At 44.7% G+C, this 17,122-nt stretch overlaps 1 protein-coding gene across 1 annotated transcript in view; it reads right to left on the reverse strand.

The window, feature by feature from the left end:
• Positions 1-17,122, reverse strand: part of Arsb (arylsulfatase B) — a 163,898-nt gene that overhangs the window by 134,679 nt on the left and 12,097 nt on the right. Inside the window, exons 2-4 of the mRNA XM_059276526.1 lie at positions 11,292-11,478; positions 6,435-6,625; positions 87-294 (exon numbers count right to left, since the gene is read on the reverse strand). Of these exons, the coding sequence (XP_059132509.1) occupies positions 87-294; positions 6,435-6,625; positions 11,292-11,478 (586 nt within the window). The remainder of the gene's footprint in view (positions 1-86; positions 295-6,434; positions 6,626-11,291; positions 11,479-17,122) is intronic.

Below are 17,122 nucleotides of genomic sequence, written 5' to 3' on the forward strand. Positions count from 1 at the left end.
AAGGAAATGCCGGCTGCTCCAATCTGTCTTTATTCCACCTACTGAAAGCCACATCCTAGAGACGGACGGCCTACCGGCAGACTGACCTGTGGAGAAGATGAACACCGTGTTGTTCCAGAGCCCGTGGCTTTTCAAGGCTGCGGTGACGTTTCCCACTGCCTCATCCATGAGGGACACCATCCCTGCATAAATCCGTCTGTGCTTATCTTGGATGAAGTCATATGGCTTCATGTATTCCTCGGGGACCTGAAGGGGATCGTGGACAGACTGGAGAGCCAGGTAGAGGAAGAGCGGCTGGAAAGAGAGTTTGGAGGCATCAGCTCAGAGGGATGGAGGCTTTAAATGCAAAACATGAGACAGTTAAGATTTATCAGTTCATATCAATAACTTCAAGACAACCTACAGAGGGCACCAAAAGTATCTTTGAGTCATAGATGTGATTACATCCAGAATACATAAATTATTCAACAATAAAAGGCAAGTTAGTTAAGCACAGAGAATTTAAATAGGTATTTCTCCAAAGATGTAACAAATTTTCATAACCAGAGGACTGCTAAACAAAAATTGCAATGAGACACTGTTTCATACCCATTAGGATGCTTAGAGTGTTTAAAATAGGAAACAATAATGTTGGTGAGGCTATGGAGAAACTGGAATCCTCAACTGCTTAGTAGGAATGTAGAGTATGTAGACATTGAAAAAGCAGTGTGAAGATTTTAGCATTACATACCCTGGCCTTCCTATTTCTAGAAAACCATGAAAGCGCATGTCCATGTAAAATGGACACAGAGGCTCACTGCAACATTATTCATAATGGTCAAGAAGTAGGAAAACTCAAATGTCTACAAATTGACGAGCGGATAAATAAAATTCAGAATATTCTTAGTCATGGTATATACCAACAAAACAATCCGGGACAACACAGTTGGGCTTTGAAAACATGAAAAGAGCCAATCAGAGGCCATACCTTGCATTACTGCATTGATTTGAATATTCTGAAGAGGTAAGTCTATGGAGACAGAAAGTAGGTGAGTGGCTGTCTGTGGCTATAGGGAATTCTGGGACAGGAACGATGCGGCATGACTAGCGGGTGGAAATTTCTCTTGAGTGATGAAGTATTTTGAAAGCAGGCTGTGATGATGACCAAACACCTCTGAAGTTTCCTAGTTAATTGTATACTACTTTAAGTGGGTGAATTTTATGCTATACAGATTATGCCCCAGTAAACATGTTCAAAAGATGACAAAAGACCCAAAACTAACATAAAGGTCAAAGTTCGAGAACAGGACAGGACGGAAGGCTCTGACCCAGGTAAACAATAATATCAGCAGTCTGATGACTACCTGGCTATGTCATTTGACACCCCAAACCAGCGTGTGATATCCATTGTATGGGTGAATTAACCAAGGCTTCAAAAGGTTAGATGGTATGCACTCGTACCATTAGTTGATGAGGTGTTTCCCCCTGGCAACCTCACTATTATGATGGTGACATGCACTGATACGTTAGGTAAAAATAAAGAGAAGTTTACAGGGCTTTTGAACACATTTTTGAGGAAACACAGTGTTTTGTTAGTCTTTGATGTTGAGCCAAATAAATGTAAGGCCAATTTAATTCCTGGAAGTAAGAAGTATGGTCCACAAGTTCTGTGATTTTTTTTTTCTTATGTCAACCCATAGCATTCAGCATCTGTGGTATTCCTAGCCAACCTCTTCTCCTTAGGGGGCCACTCTGCAGATATCCCCTGCACTGCGCCTTACAAAATTCTCCAGTGAGCTGAAAACCCGCAAAGAGACAATCACTGACTTCAGTCCAAGAACGAGCACACTCTTCTGTTAGAGTATTTGAGTATTTAAATCATAAATGAAGGAGGCCAAAAGGCAGATGGGAGGGGCTCACTTCATTTTTTTATTGTTGTAAAATTGTTTTAAATGATACATACATCCCTTTGATAGAGTGTGTGCCAATCAGTTAGGGGGATGCAGACGCATGATAAGAGGGAAGACCGTCCATACAGGGAGCTCAAATAGACACCCAAAAGTTTATTTGGAGTCCAGATATTCCAAATTAAATGTTAAAAATAAATCTTATACATATATCCATGAAAAATATTTCAAATTCCTACTTCTAAACTCTATATCAACACTTCTAACACCATTTTGCTCTGCCTCTGCTCCTCTCCACACACACTTTCCCCTCCATCCATACAGGTCATACTGGTACTCGGGTCCCTTCTGTCTCTGACATCCAAATTAAGACATTTCTCCCCAACTTGTGCCAGGGCAAAGAGAGAGTCTCCATAGGAGTTCTTGTTTTGTTTTCTTTAGGAAGGTTCTAGTAGATGAGATGCAGAGATCTTAGAGATCTTTTAGATCTTTTTCTTTCTTCTTTTTTTAGTTCTTCAAAGTGCTACTGTGCTATTTTCAACAGAAAGTCATGTTATGAATATATTACTTTTTTTATGAATGTTACCACTGTGAGAGTCACCCTGCCATCAAGGAGAAAGGACGTCCCTTCCTGGCACATGTAAAGCCATTAGAAGCGTCCCCACACCCAGCATCAGCAACTCGGCTGCTACACAACAGCTCTATCGATTTTCTCCCTCGGCTGCCCCTTATAAGCAGGTACATTTTCAGTTGACTTGTGAACACTTCATGCAAATTCCTTTAGTGACGTCCATCTTACAAGTGCCATGTTACGACCTATACATGGCGCCCGACAGCCTAGCACGGAATCAGGCTCAACCCTGGGGTAAAGATGTTACAAAGACCAGCTCCTGAAGCCGGTGAGATGCATCCTTGTCTTGAGAACTGAAACTGGAAGATGTGTGTGAGCCGCCTTGTGAAAAGGGTCGGGTTGCTGCTGACATTATCTCCTTCCTCACTCATGCCTGTGCCTGGGGACACTGGGAAGGACGTCGACTTCTTCAGAGCATCTAAGACACGACGGGCAGGAAACATCCATCTCCCATCTGCTGACTTTGTAATGCTGTCTGTGGGCAGTGCCAGGCTGACAGCACCCCTCCCATAGCATGTGAGCTCTTGAGGTCTATTAGTGTCCCCAGTTCCGGCGTTTTCTCCACCAGCCCAACTCAGCCGCCCACCCACAAAGAACTGCTTCTCCACAGCTGCTTCCTCTTAGCCTCCTGATGTTGCGAGGGCACTGGGAGACGATACTGTTTTGTACATGTCTCTAAACATTTGAGAGAACATTTCCCTTTCTTCATGTTTCACGGCAGGCACGGTTGTCTCAAGATGTCAGCATGGAGCTCTTAAAAATCCAGAGTGAGACCAAGTCTGAGGGCTGAGGCGCAGTGGACGTTTCGAGGTCTGCCGACCCGCAGCCTGAGAGCCCCACACCGCCTTTCGTGGAACCCTGAGCCCTGAGAGGCCCACACAGGCTTTCGTGGAACCCTGAGCCCGCTGTTGTTCCTGAAACCATGTCCACCAAGGAGAACGCTAATGCACCGGCTGCCCAGCTCAACAGATTCAAGAACACGGGAAAAGACAGTACTGAAATGCGGCGCTGTGGAACCGAGGAAAGCGACGAAAGATGAGCAGCAGATGCTGAAGAGGAGACGTCAGCTCAGCTCACTTCCCGAGGATGCCACTTCTCCACGCAGGAAACCCGCCCCAATCAGGGCACTGTACACTGGTCTGTGGAGGACATTGTTGAAGGAATAAACAGCAACAACTTGGAAAGCCAGCTCCAAGCTCCTCAAGCTACTCGGAAACTGCTTTCTAGGGAGAAACGGCCTCCTATAGACGACATCATCCGGGCTGGTTTGATCCCAAAATTTGTGTCCTTCTTGGGCAAAACTGATCGTCGTCCTATTCAGTTTGAATCTGCGTGAGCGCTTACTAACATTGCTTCTGGAACATCTGAACAGACCCAAGGCTGCGGTGGATGGAGGTGCTACCCCAGCATTCCTTTCTCTCTTGGCATCTCCCCATGCTCACATCAGGGAGCAGGCTGTATGGGCTCTTGGAAACACCGCGAGGTGACGGTTTGGTTTTCTGAGACTTAGTTATCACATACGGTGCGGGTGATCCACGGCTGGCAATTCTTACAACTCCTGACCCGTCTTCCTTGGCATGTGGTTACTTACGTAATCTTACCCGGACACTTCCAAACCTCTGCACCCCCCTCAGATGCTGCTGAGCAGATTCTTCCCACTTGAGTTATCTCCTGCATCACAATGCTCCAGAAGTATCAGCAGGTCCCTGCGGGGCTATTTCCTACCTGACGTGAGTGCATTGAAACGGCTGTGAAGATGGGAGCTGTGCTCAACCTGTGAAGCTTCTAGGAGCTATTGAACTGTCAACTGTGACTCCTGCACTAAGAGCCATGGGGAATATTGTCACTGGAGCAGATGAGCAGACTCAGACTGTGACAGACACAGGAGCACTTGCAGTCTTTCCCAGCCTGCTCACAAACCCCAAAACCAACACTCAGAAGGAGGCCACGTGGACGAGGTCAAACATCACAGCTGGACGCCAGGACCAGATACAGCAGGTTGTGAGTCATGGCTTCCTCCCGTTTCTTGCTGGTGTCCCCTCTAAGGCAGAAGACACAGAAGGGAGCTATGTGGGCTGCAGCCAACCACCCCCGTGGTGGGACATTGTGTATCTTGTTCACTGTGGTGTAATAGAACCTTCGATGAACCTCTTGAGTGCAAAGGATATCAAAATCATTCTGGTTCTTCTTGATGCCATTTCTAGTATCTTTCAGGTTGCCGAGAAACGGCGTGAGACAGACTCCGTATAATGACTGAAGAGTGTGGAGTCATGAAAATGAGTCTGTAGACGAGGCCTCATTAAGCTTGATTGAGAAGCACTTCTCAGTGGAGGAAGAGGAAGATCGATCGCGGTGCCTGAAACGACCTCTGAAGCTTTGCCTTCCAAGCTCAGGATGGGGCTCCTGGGACCCTTAACTTCTTACGTCCAGCTGAGGCACAAAGTTGTTAGCTACGCGCTGTGTTCCTCATAAATTTGTCTTACTGTTTCTCTACTAAGGACTCTTTTTACATGTGGTTTGTTAATTGTAGCACTTTTACAAAGAAATTATACCTGAACGGTTATGAACTGTACGTACTATATAAAACTGTCCTCTGAGTGTCTTATTTCTGTGTGGGATTTCGTATCCTGTAGTGTCCTGTAAATAAAGATTAGGTTCCACTCTTAAAAAAAAAAAAATCCAAAGTGAGGCAAAGCTGAGACCAGTCACCTGGGAAGATTCCTCATGCTGACTAAGACAGAAGCTGGAAGATTTCATACAGACAGGGAGTCATTAGCGGGTCACTAAGTCTGAACAGGTATGCAAGCCAGAGCCCTCATCAAGACCTATGCTGAGTACCTCCAGGCATTGTCAAAGAGACGAAGTGTGGAAGGACAGACCTGCACATTCTGGAATCCTCCATGTTAGGCGGGCTCCCACTGAAGGACATTTCTTGTGAGTGTACTAATACAACTCACAAGGACACTCTTTAAGCCCCATATCTGACAACATAAATATCGGCTCCACTTCAAAAGCCCTTAGATGCGAAATCCAGACAATCCGGGTGGGTTTAAGGCTATTCACAGCTCTTTTTTTTTTTACCTGCAGCTAAGTCTGCACATGACATACCCAACAGCTTCCTTATGGTTCATTCCTGTGAAAACCAATATACCAGGCATACGAATTTTAAAAACTCGGTATTTAAGATGGTCATTTATTTCCTTTAAGTTGATCAATGAACATCAAATAAACCTTTTGTTTTCTTGGTAAAAACTGGTCAACCGATTCTAAAATTAACATGGGAATACAAATGGTTGAGAGTAACCAAAATAATCCTGAAGAGAAAAGGGTAAGATGAGAGGACTTTCTCTGACCCCTGAATTCCTAACAGAATGGAGCCTTGCCTTGCACACAGACACTTGGAACCAGAAGCCTGGTTTTGTTACCCACTTTATTGTGCATGCACACAGAGCATCCTAAGAGTAAGCAAAGCCGGGCGGTGGTGGTGCACGCCTTTAATGCCAGCACTCAGGAGGCAGAGGCAGGCGGATCTCTGTGAGTTCAAGGCCAGCCTGGACTACAGAGTGAGTTCCAGGATAGCCAGGGCTACACAGAGAAACCCTGTCTCGGAAAACAAAACAAAACAAAACAACAACAACAAAAAGAGTAAGCAGGGTTTGCATTGAAATCCTGAAGGACAGCATTCCCCCACCTGCAGCCCAGGATACCCTCTTGTGAGAATCGTCTCTTAGGGGTTCCTGTATGCTGTATGGATTTCTCCCAAACCTGATCCATCAAATCTTTAAGAGAGAAGATCCAGATTCTTCACTTTCAACAACCTTCCCTTTCTGGCTAACTGGAATGTGCTCCAAAGTTGAAAAAGAAAAATCCCTTTAGAAGTAACAGAATTTCGATAATACTGAAGAAGGAAGCCTTACCTTCTCTGGTGGGTGGTTAGCTATGAGGGTTGTAGCCCTTTTGCTAAATATGTTTGTTGAATAAATATTTTTATACTCTGTCGCGGGCTCTTCACCGTCTCGGAAATCGAGAGCACACCGGGTAACGTTCAAAGGCTCAATCAGCGCGCAGACCTCGTGGGTGTAATAGTCTTCACTGCCTAGGAGGTACCCTACAGGAAGAATGGGAGAGCAAACAGTGGGCATGGCAGAGAGCTTGTGAAGCGAACCAAAATGTTCCAGCATTTAATTGCCTGAGGCAATTGATTGCCCGTGACGAGGCTAATCAAATGACAAGGCTAATCAGAGCTACATTTCTTAACATCTCTATATTTGTCCGTCGACACCATTCAAATGTGCTGCGTAGAAATCCAAGCCCTTTCTCACTCGAGTCTTTCAGAGCTCGATGTTATCCTGCCAACTCTTTGTGAGGGGATGATTCCCTGGAAATGGGTTTTGAGGAATCAGAGTTCAAGTTCAGTAGGCAGTAAGATGTTAATCCTTTAAAGCTAAGAGAAAAGACAATACAGTGGTAATGCGATTTGTTACGAGGTTTTACTTATAAGATAATAAAAACAGGATTAAGATCATGTCATTTGTTGTTACTGCAGTTGGGAGACTGATGTCTGCGGTTATTCATGGACGAGGCCTCCGCAGGAGCTATATTTAGTCAAATGCTGACACCCACTGGCGGGAAGACACAAACCTTTCCAAGTACAAGCTCTCTCTGATCGCTTCCCAGCTCCAGGTCAAAGCAGAGCATTCTATCTAGACCGTTCCACATATTAGCACCTCACCTGCTATTTAGAGACACGCTGCTCACTGAGCCGAACTGCCTGTCGCTGTTTCTCTAGCAGATCCCCCCTCCCACGACAGGGACTGACGCACAGGAGAGAGGGCAGTCTGCAATAGCTGTTCCACAAACGTGCCACGTTTTGCTGCAGTATGAAAGCAAGCTTTATCATGATTAAACTCGAAGACTTGCTCAGAATACGTCAGTCAACACAAAGGAGAAGGTAGTTAGTTAGTGACGGCCCAGGGCTGGGGGCTGCAGGGAAGCTGGGGTGACTGCTCGTGGAATTTGGTTTCTCTTGTGAGTGATAAAAAAAAAAAAAGTCCTACAACTGGATCGTGGTGATAATGACACAATCTCTCAACTTGTTTAAAAATCACTAAATTAAACTCCTTAATTGGGCGAACTGCGTGGTGTGTGAATTACACCCCAATACGGCTATTAAAAAGAAATAAACTTTCCTGGGATCTTAGCTATATTCTTAAATATATTCCTTTTTATTCTTAAAATGATGAAAAATGGGCCCAGCTTTTTCCCTTCCCATGAGTTTTCTCCACAATGATAATTAAGAGCCTTATTCAACTTATATAATGATTCAATTCATTGTAGATTAACTATTTTTCCATGATCCAAGGTCAAGGTGCTAAATATAATTAGTATATTGACCTTAAGATAACTTGTTATGTGATTTTCATCTATAGTTATAGCAAAGAAATCCAACATGTTTATTACTTAATGTGAAATAGAAAATATGTATTCACAAAAACTAATTTCAGGGCTGGTGAGATGGCTCAGTGCAGAAAGGTGTCTGCCACCAAACCTGACGGCCTGAGCTCGATCCCTGAGTTCCACACGGTGGAAGGAGAGAACTGACTCCTGCAAGTGTCCTCAGACCTCCACACGCATGCTGTCATGCACATATGCACACATATGCGTGCACGCGCGCGCGCACACACACACACAGAAATAAATAAATAAAATGAAGAATAATTTCAACCCTTCCCTTGGCAATTAAAGTGATGAGGACCTAGTTTGTGTTTTTAACTTCGATGAGGTATTAGAGTTTGGAGAGAAAACTTCAGGTTCCCTAATATAAACTATCACTGTGGAGGACATAGGCACAGGGTATATTTGGTTATAAGAATCATAAATATTAAATGATACGACCAATAGGAGAACTGTAGAAACAGAACTGGCTCCTCAAATACTTGGCCAAACTGACCACAGTCACATAGTGCCTTCACCATCGTAACTCACAAACTTGAACTTGAAGGCTGAACCTAAGGATGACAGCAGCCCATGTTTTTATGAGAAACTTTAGAAAATACTTTTGAACAACTAAATCTGTGTAGTAGAATATTAGTTTAAGGTGTGTTACTTTTGCTTATGTTGCATTTGTTTTAACTCTGTGAAGCTGTGTTCCTGTGCCTGTCTAAAACACCTGATGGTCTAATAAAGAACTGAACGGCCAATAGCAAGGCAGGAGAAAGGATAGGCGGGGCTGGCAGGCAGAGAGAATACATAGAAGGAGAAACCTGGGAGGAGAGGAAAAGAGGAAGAGAAGCCAGAGAAGGAGAGGATATCAGGGACCAGCCACCCAGCTACACAACCAGCAAGCCACGGAGTAAGAGAATGGGAAAAGCCCAGAGGCAAAAGGTAGATGGAGATAATTTAAGATAAGGAAAGCTGGCAAGAAACAAGCCAAGCTAAGGCTGGGCATTCATAAGTATATAAGCTTCCATGTATGATTTATCTGGGAGCTGGGTGGAGGGCCCCCCCAAAAAAGATGAAAAAACAACAGATCTGTGTCCTTCAACAGTTTTATTAAGTCCACATCAGCACAGTTACCCATCAAGGGTGGACTTCCTTGGCTTTGAAGGCACTGACCACCTAACTGCTTTCAGCAGGACAGCTAAACTACAATGCTAGACGGCCGTGTGCTCCAAATATTCCTCTTGGCTGCAACGTCTCTCTTTGTGTGAATGTGGGAACTGGTCTATCGAGGTCCGGGGTAGACCTTAACTCTCACAAAGGTCTATGATTTCTGCCTTTCATGTGAAGATTTTAGTTTGTGTCTGTGTGTAAGCGTAGGCTGAGGCCAAGGGATGACCCGATGTCACTGCCAGGAGCTATCTCCCTTGTTTTTGGAGACAGGTTCTTTTACTGACTTGACAATTAAGCTAGGTCGCCTGGCCACCCATCTCCACAGCCTGAATGCCAGGATCAGAACCTATGTGACACCAGCATTTTTTACGTAGGTCTAGGGATCGAACTCAGGTTCATCGGTGCCCACACTTTACCGAATGAACTATCTCCCCAGCTGTCCTATTAAAATGGTAAGGACACAACTTGGATTTTAATAAGGATTTTTAAATATCCCCAGTCTGTCAAAGGACAGACAGTAACACATCCTCTAGCAGAGGCCTGCATGAAAAAAAATCCCCAGGGTGCACAAGGCATTCCTGTTGCATTTCCAGGATGTGAAATCAACGAAGGTTGATTTTTAACAGGTACTCAAGGGCGCTGAAGACTTGCTCAGACTCAGGCAGAAAGGATGTGACGGCTGGCTAGCGGCGCTGCAGCCCCCTGGGTAGGTAGGAGAGACACGCCTGCTCTCCTGTCTGACATGCCTGCATCCTGACCTCAGCTTTAGATCCAAGTGCTTGGCTGCATCCGTCCGAGCGTATGTGGACCCGCTCCTTTTCACCGAACTCTGCTTTGGCCTTACCTCACATGGAAGCAAATACCTAAAAACAAGCTACAACGGAGCCATCACTTTAGGACTGGAGTGACGCTCTCCACTCTGCTTTCTTCCCAAGACGCTTCTCCCACAGCTAAGAGTCGGAAGCAGCTTTGCTGTTCCTCAACACCCACTGTCCACTTAGCTTGTATTAACGTCCTCTTGCAGCCTCTCCCTCTACATCCCACCCTTCTGACATAAGAAGCCTCCTACCTTAGACTTGAATGCAGAGTGCTCCTGGAGCCAGGCAGCTTTTTATATTTTATTTTATTTATTTATTCTTTTTTTTTTTTTTTTTGCAATTTGGTACATTTACATTATTCCATGTCTTACCAGTCACTCCAATTTTATTATTCTGCTTAAATGTTTATGTTAAGTATGTATCCAGTTTGGAAGAAGCAGATGGGAGAGAGGGAACTAAACAGACAGACAGAAAGACAGCTCAACATGAAAGAACTTGACAGAAAGACACACCGCTGTCGGCAAGCAGGTCAGTAATGATAGCAGTTTATAGCAGGTTTACAGCGTCACACTTGAAAACAAATGTTAGATCACACATTTCTTCCGAGGGTTCTCCAGTTTCTCATTAGTGCTCCATTATCTCCCACTACCATTTTTTACTCTCTCTCTTTAGTTGTTATTAATTTTTTAAACTGATTTTTCTCAGCTGGGCGGTGGTGGCGCATGCCTTTAATCCCAGCGCCTGGGAGGCAGAAACAGGTGGATCTCTGTGAGTTCGAGGCCAGCCTGGTCTACAGAGTGAGTTCCAGGACAGCCAGAGATACACAGTGAAACCCTGTCTCGAAAAACAAAAACGAACAAACAAAAAAACAAGTAAATGGACTTTCTCCAACCTAGTAATTCCAGGAACAGATCCCACAGGGAGGAGAATATGCTTAGGGAAAGTGAGTCCTCCTCCTCCTCCCCTCTGGAGAGGGGGCTTTGAACACAGGCCATAGGGAAAAGTATGTGAACTTCAGTGAAAGAAACACAAAATCTGCCTCTGATTCCATAAATATCATCTTTAGGTAAGAAGATTCTAGAGTGCATAGCGGTCTCGGATATAAACTCCCCTGACACTTCCCCTTAGCGCTCCGGTAAAGGCTTGCTGTGAGCACATACCCACCCAGAGCTCAGCACGGAGCTGGCTTATGGAGGGAGCATCAGAAAGTCGCCCCACTTTGGTGCTGGCTGATTTACTCTGTGCTCAAGTTCCCGGTCATTTTGTTGGCTGACACTTGGGTGTGTTTTAGGAGCTGGCTGCAGCAGGCCTGTGTTGTTAAAGAAATATATGCATTTCCATTACCAAAGTAGGTATCGAATCCTCGGCGTGTTGGCAGACATTCCTTCTGGCACATTCCCAGGTGCCATTTCCCGACCATATGCGTAGCATAGCCTGCTTCCTTTAAGAGCTGGGGCAGGAGTTTCTCGTCCAGGGGCACACAGCTGGGCTGACAGGTCCTGATGAGGAGATGCTGTAAGCCCGTATGGATCTTAAAGAGGCAAACACAGAACCGTGGATTAATGCCCTGGAAATGTGAAGGAGTGGATACAGCAGCCACCTAAGTCACAGGATCTGGACATCCAGGTGTGTTCTGAAAGGTAGTTTCCCACTGACACGGTAAGGTAATGGACACAAATAGGAATTGGATGTAGGAATAAAAGCATTTCAATAAACCAATATTTTCAACAAATATTTACCAAGGCACTATGTCAGGAACCGGTAATTTAGTCTATCAAGTGTAGCACAAATCTTAAAGGGTCTTATTAATAAAAAACATGGGAGCCAGATATTGGGGTGAATGTTGAAAGATGAGAGAAACAGAACAAGCCAGAGCCAACCTCACCTCGCCAATTTCTCAGCTGATCTTGTTTCCTCAGACTGGAAGCCTCTGAGTCCTCATCCAAACGGATCTCAGCTGAACTGCTGCTAAAAGCTTAAAAGCTTAACAAGACTCTAGTTCCTGGTCCTCACGTCTTATATACCTTTCTGCTTCTTGCCATCACTTTCTGAGATTAAAGGCATGTGTCACCATGCCTGGCTGTTTCCAGTGTGGCTTTGAACTCACAGAGATCCAAATGGATCTTGGCTTCCTGAATGCTAGGATTAAAGGTGTGTGCTACCACTGCATAAATCTGTTTTATATAGTGGCTGTTCTGTTCTCTGACCCCCAGATAAGTTTATTGGGGTGCACAATATATCAACCACAATCAAGGAAAAGGATTCCAATCCCACTGCATGTGAGAAGTTGAAATCTGATTAGAAGAGGCATTTCTATTCTTGGAGGACTTGATGATTTTTTTAAAGACTTATTTAATGGTATGATGAAACTGATGGTTCATGATTCTTATTCGACTTTACCTAAACCATAATCTGGAAAGACGCTGATCCTTTCGAGAAAGCATTCCACTGCCTGCTGCTTGGGAATGGCTCTCAAAAGCATTTCCAGGGCACAGGTTCTACACAGCATCCACCATAAAGAGACAAAGACTTGTTGAGTTTTAGAATCGTAAAAATGTAATTTCTATAATTTCAGAAATTCCTTGAATTTTAATAAGAATATACTCCTAATAAATCCTTCACAAATTGAAATTATCATAAATTGTAAAATGCATTTAATAAAGCCAGCCTAGAGGAGAGTGTAACATAGACTAACCTACCTTATAGCCTCACACTTACACACAAAGCCCCCTTACAGTACAGTGCTGAATGCTCCCTGTGATTTACAGACCACCGTACTGGAAGTGAACAGAATGGCTATGTGGGCTTGATTTCTGAACTGTTATAAAGTTGAAAAGTATTCACCTGAACCATGATAAATTAGATACTGTCTATAAGTGAAAAGACTATTAAAATATCTCTCTCCCTTTTCCATACGAAGGGGAACTACAAGCCTTTATGAGGTCAGACTTTCTTCATCAACTTTTACCTAAATAACATATTTAGGTCAGATAGGTTGGACAGCAGAAGCTGTTCAACAACCTAGCTATCTTTTATGAACAGAGGAAATACACACACAAACACACACACACACACACACACACCCCAAATAATGCTAAGCTTCATGGTAGTAGAAAGTACAATCATGTTTTTTCATACTTTGTTGCCCATTATTGTCATTTAAATTGCAGATGGTATAATTTGTATTTACTCTTTTGGTCCTCAATATTTTTAAGCAAGAGCAGATAGCCTAAAGACCAATAAGTTTGAAAAGACGCTCTGCTGTGTGATAAGAACCAGCATTTTGAAGAAACACAGGCGAGACGGTGACAAGTGACAAGATACAGGTGGCCAAAGGACACTTCTCTGAAGACGTGTATGAGGAGTCAGCCTTGTATAGATGGAAGTAATACCAGCCCTTACCTGGACTGCCAGAGCACTCGGGATTTGCCGGTTGCATTTGAAAGCCAGCAAACAGAAACCTAGGGGGCTGGGCCAAGCTCTTGTGCTGACAGATGCTACCACGCCCCTGAGGACGGATGCAGCACTCCTCCACCGGCCCTGGCCTTCCTTCCCTGGCATTAGGAGATCCTGTAGTTCCTTAGAGCAGCGGTTCTCAGCCTTCCCAGTGCTGCGACCCTTTAATATAGTTCCTCATGTTGTAGTAACGACCAGCCATAAAATTATTTCGTTGCTACCTCCTAACTGTAACTTTGCTACTGTTATGAACTGTAGTGTAAATATCTGGTATTCAAGATATCTGATGTTTGATCCCCCGGAGGGGTCACGACCCACAGGTTGAGAACAAATGCCTTAGAAACACAGGACTCTGAGGACAGTGAAGGCTGTGGGTGCCAGCTCTCAACCCAGGTAGAACTTTAGCACTCGGTTTCACTAAAGGTGGGTATCAAAAACTTGCTGCTAATAAATTCCTTAAATGTGTTTGCGGGTGACTGGCATGCCGCATAATATAATGCAGAGTAGGATAAAGCAGGAATCCAGATCTGCCGTGGCTCTATCACTTACAAGCTTTGTGACCTTTAGACAGTAAGATCGCGGCTTCTGCGACTCACTTCAGTCTCCACATTTCTGAGATTATCTTCATCTGTAAAGGAGGGAGCACAGCAGTATCTACTTCCTGTGGTTTGCACAGGATTAATGAAGGGGTGGCTGGTGCCAAATGCACACGAAATACCCAACAATGGTGACAGTGACAGCCGACAGCCGTGAGCAGTTACCAACAGCACAACTCCCCTCCTGTCCTGGTGGGCTTCTCTGTTGATGTGATAAAACCCTGACCGGACCAGCCTATGGGAGAAAAGAGTTTAATCTGCTCACAGACTGACTGTTGTCTGTCACAAAGTGATGCCGAGACCTTGGAGGCAGGAGCTAAGCAGAGACACAGAGCAACACTACTTACTGGCTCAGGCTTGCTCAGCAGCTACCCTTCTCACAGAGGTGAGGCCCACCTGCCTAAAGATAGCCCTGCTCACAGTAGGATGGCCCTGGCTCCATCAATTAGCAACCAAGAAAATACCCCACAGACAGGCCCACAGGCCAACCTGATGGAGGCAATTAGCCAACTGTGAGGTTCCCTCTTCACGGGTATTATCAAGCTGGCCACCAAGTTTAACCATCACACCTCCCAATGCTCTCTCCCCGAAGACCAAGGCTTTACAGAGATCTTTCACCCAATCTTGAGCCTGTTTCCTGAACTGTGTTTGACATATGACTATCGTATACAGTGCACACCGGAACTTCACATCTACCGTTCCGCCAGAGCTAAATAAACACACATTTAGCACTGATTTTCTCAAAACTGAAATTGCTAACTACTCAGACCATATAGAGCCACAGGCTTACACTTGGATCAGTTTTATTTTCATGATTTTTAAATTGTATCTACATGTGGAAGGGGGTGCTCGTGAACTTGGGCACAGTGATTGCAGAGGCCAGAAGACAGTGTTGGATTCCCTGGAGCTGGAGTTACTGGCAGTTGAGAGCTGCCAGATCTGGGTGCTGAGATCTGAACTCAGGTTCCTGCAAGCCCAGCAAACACTCCTAATTGCTAAGCCATGTGTCCAGTCCCATGTTTTGTTTTAAATATTTGGCAATAAGCAAATGCAAAGTTCAGATTGAAAAAAAAACTTTCAAACTTCACTTCATTTTCTTTTTTTACTGTGAAGTCAGATGAAAGTGTTTTCTCCCAAGTTTTGTGAGAATGTGTGTGGAGCTGGGATTGAACACAGAGCCTTGTGCATGCTCTTCTGCTGAGCTACATGCTCAGCCCTCTTTTTGTGTTTTGAGACAGGGTCTCACTAAATTGCTCAGGGAACTGACTCTGTATCCCAGGCTAGCCTCAAACATGGGATCTTCTCAACCTCAGCCTCCTGAACATCGGGGATTACGAGGCCTGTTCCATCGGGCCTATCATTTTTGCTGTTTTTGGGTGGAAATAATTAGCCTGCAGGTGCTGAAGATGAACCATGATCTCCTGCCTGCCAGGCAAGTGTTCTACCACTGAGCTAGATCCGCACACACCTCATGAACTTTGGATTTTATATTTTGTGTATTTTGTCTGAGTCAACACTTTTGAAATTGTGTCTGTTATGGCTTGATTCCATGATATCTTTCCATAATTTCCTAAAGGAACGATATGGACTATCTTAAATGTTAAAGTATGACAAATTCACTATCATGGTTTCACAGGTAGATCTAAACATCAAAATGTATCAAGTTGCATGCTTCAATTATGTGCAGTTTATTGCATGTTAATCATGCATCAACAAATACTTTTATTTTAAAAATGAAAACACACTTTCTATAGAGTCTTATGCCTCTGTCAGCAATAGTTGGACACATATAGTGGGAATGTTCCAGAGGCCTTCAACCAGGTCATGTTCGTTCTCTAGAAGCCAAGACAAAGGACCTGTTGCCCTTCTAACTCTGGCTTCTGATTGAGGTCAGTCAATGGGGAATCATGACCAGAGAGAAGAGTCACAGGAGAGAGTGGGCAGCCTTGGGTCAAGTCGCCTCAGGCGGCCACCTGCGCCTCTGTACTGAAGGTCGCGCTGAAGGCAGCTTCCCCACACGCACCCCTCCCCCAGGTCACGTCAGCCCTCCCTTTCCTCCCTACTGGGAGTGGTAACAGCTTCACTGATTCTCCCCGCTACACTTTCTGCCCGCTCCCACACTCACATCTTCTGAAATACAGTCACTTTGTAGAGAAACTCTCCCTAATGTACTCTCATTTGAATATGCCATCTCTTCTCTGATGCAATCCTGAATGCTAAAGATTTTATAATTTCTAGGGAAAGGTCGTTGTCACTCTGCACTCACATTCACACACACACACACACACACACACACACACACGTGAACACACACACATGCATGTTCACACACAAAGAAGGATTCTTTCCATTGCTAACACTACAAGCTTACTAAACAGAAAACTGAGCCAAGGCTCAAACACTTCATAACATATACTAATAATATCTCACGGAGCAGGATGTCAAAGCAGTATTTTATGGAACCCAAGAGCATCAGTGGATATAAACGTGCAAAGCGCACATGGAAAGCCCATCGATCACACACAGAGAATTATCTCTGATCTCTAGAAAACACTGCCAAGAGGCGCTCTGCAGTTTGGTTTTCCTGTGCCTCAGGCAGCAAGCCAGGCGGTCAGCTGTGACCTGTCTCCATTCCCTGCGGTCATACAGAACGGGGAATGTGTTCTCTTCAGTTCCTGAAAATTTATTTGACCAAGCGTTTTTACGGCATTATTGGGAAGCAGGAGTCAAACTCTGGAGGACAGCCAGAAATGTGTTTTTGGTCTGTTCAAACCCTGTTTCAAGTCAGGAAGCTATAATGTGGGGAGATGCAGTAAACAGGCAAGTGCTAAGCTTGGGCCACAGCAGCACAGCTCTGGGGCTACCCTACAATGCCTGGGGCAGGCTGTCTCGGGGTATAAATGTGAGTCACAGAAAGAAGGGCAGCTATCTAAACCCAAGAAAATCTCCAGGTCTGTTCCAAAACTCATCCTCAACATCCAGAGAGAGGTGTGACTAGAAAAAGGCACAGCAGTAATGTAGGGAAGCCCATGGGTGCTACCACTCACTGCCTTGTGTGACTAGCTCTTCTTCATGAAAATAGATCCCCCTACAAACCCCCCCTCCAAAGACTGCACTTGACCA

The sequence above is a fragment of the Peromyscus eremicus genome, chromosome 11 (genome assembly GCF_949786415.1).
Source record: "Peromyscus eremicus chromosome 11, PerEre_H2_v1, whole genome shotgun sequence".
Classification (NCBI taxonomy): Eukaryota; Metazoa; Chordata; class Mammalia; order Rodentia; family Cricetidae; genus Peromyscus; species Peromyscus eremicus.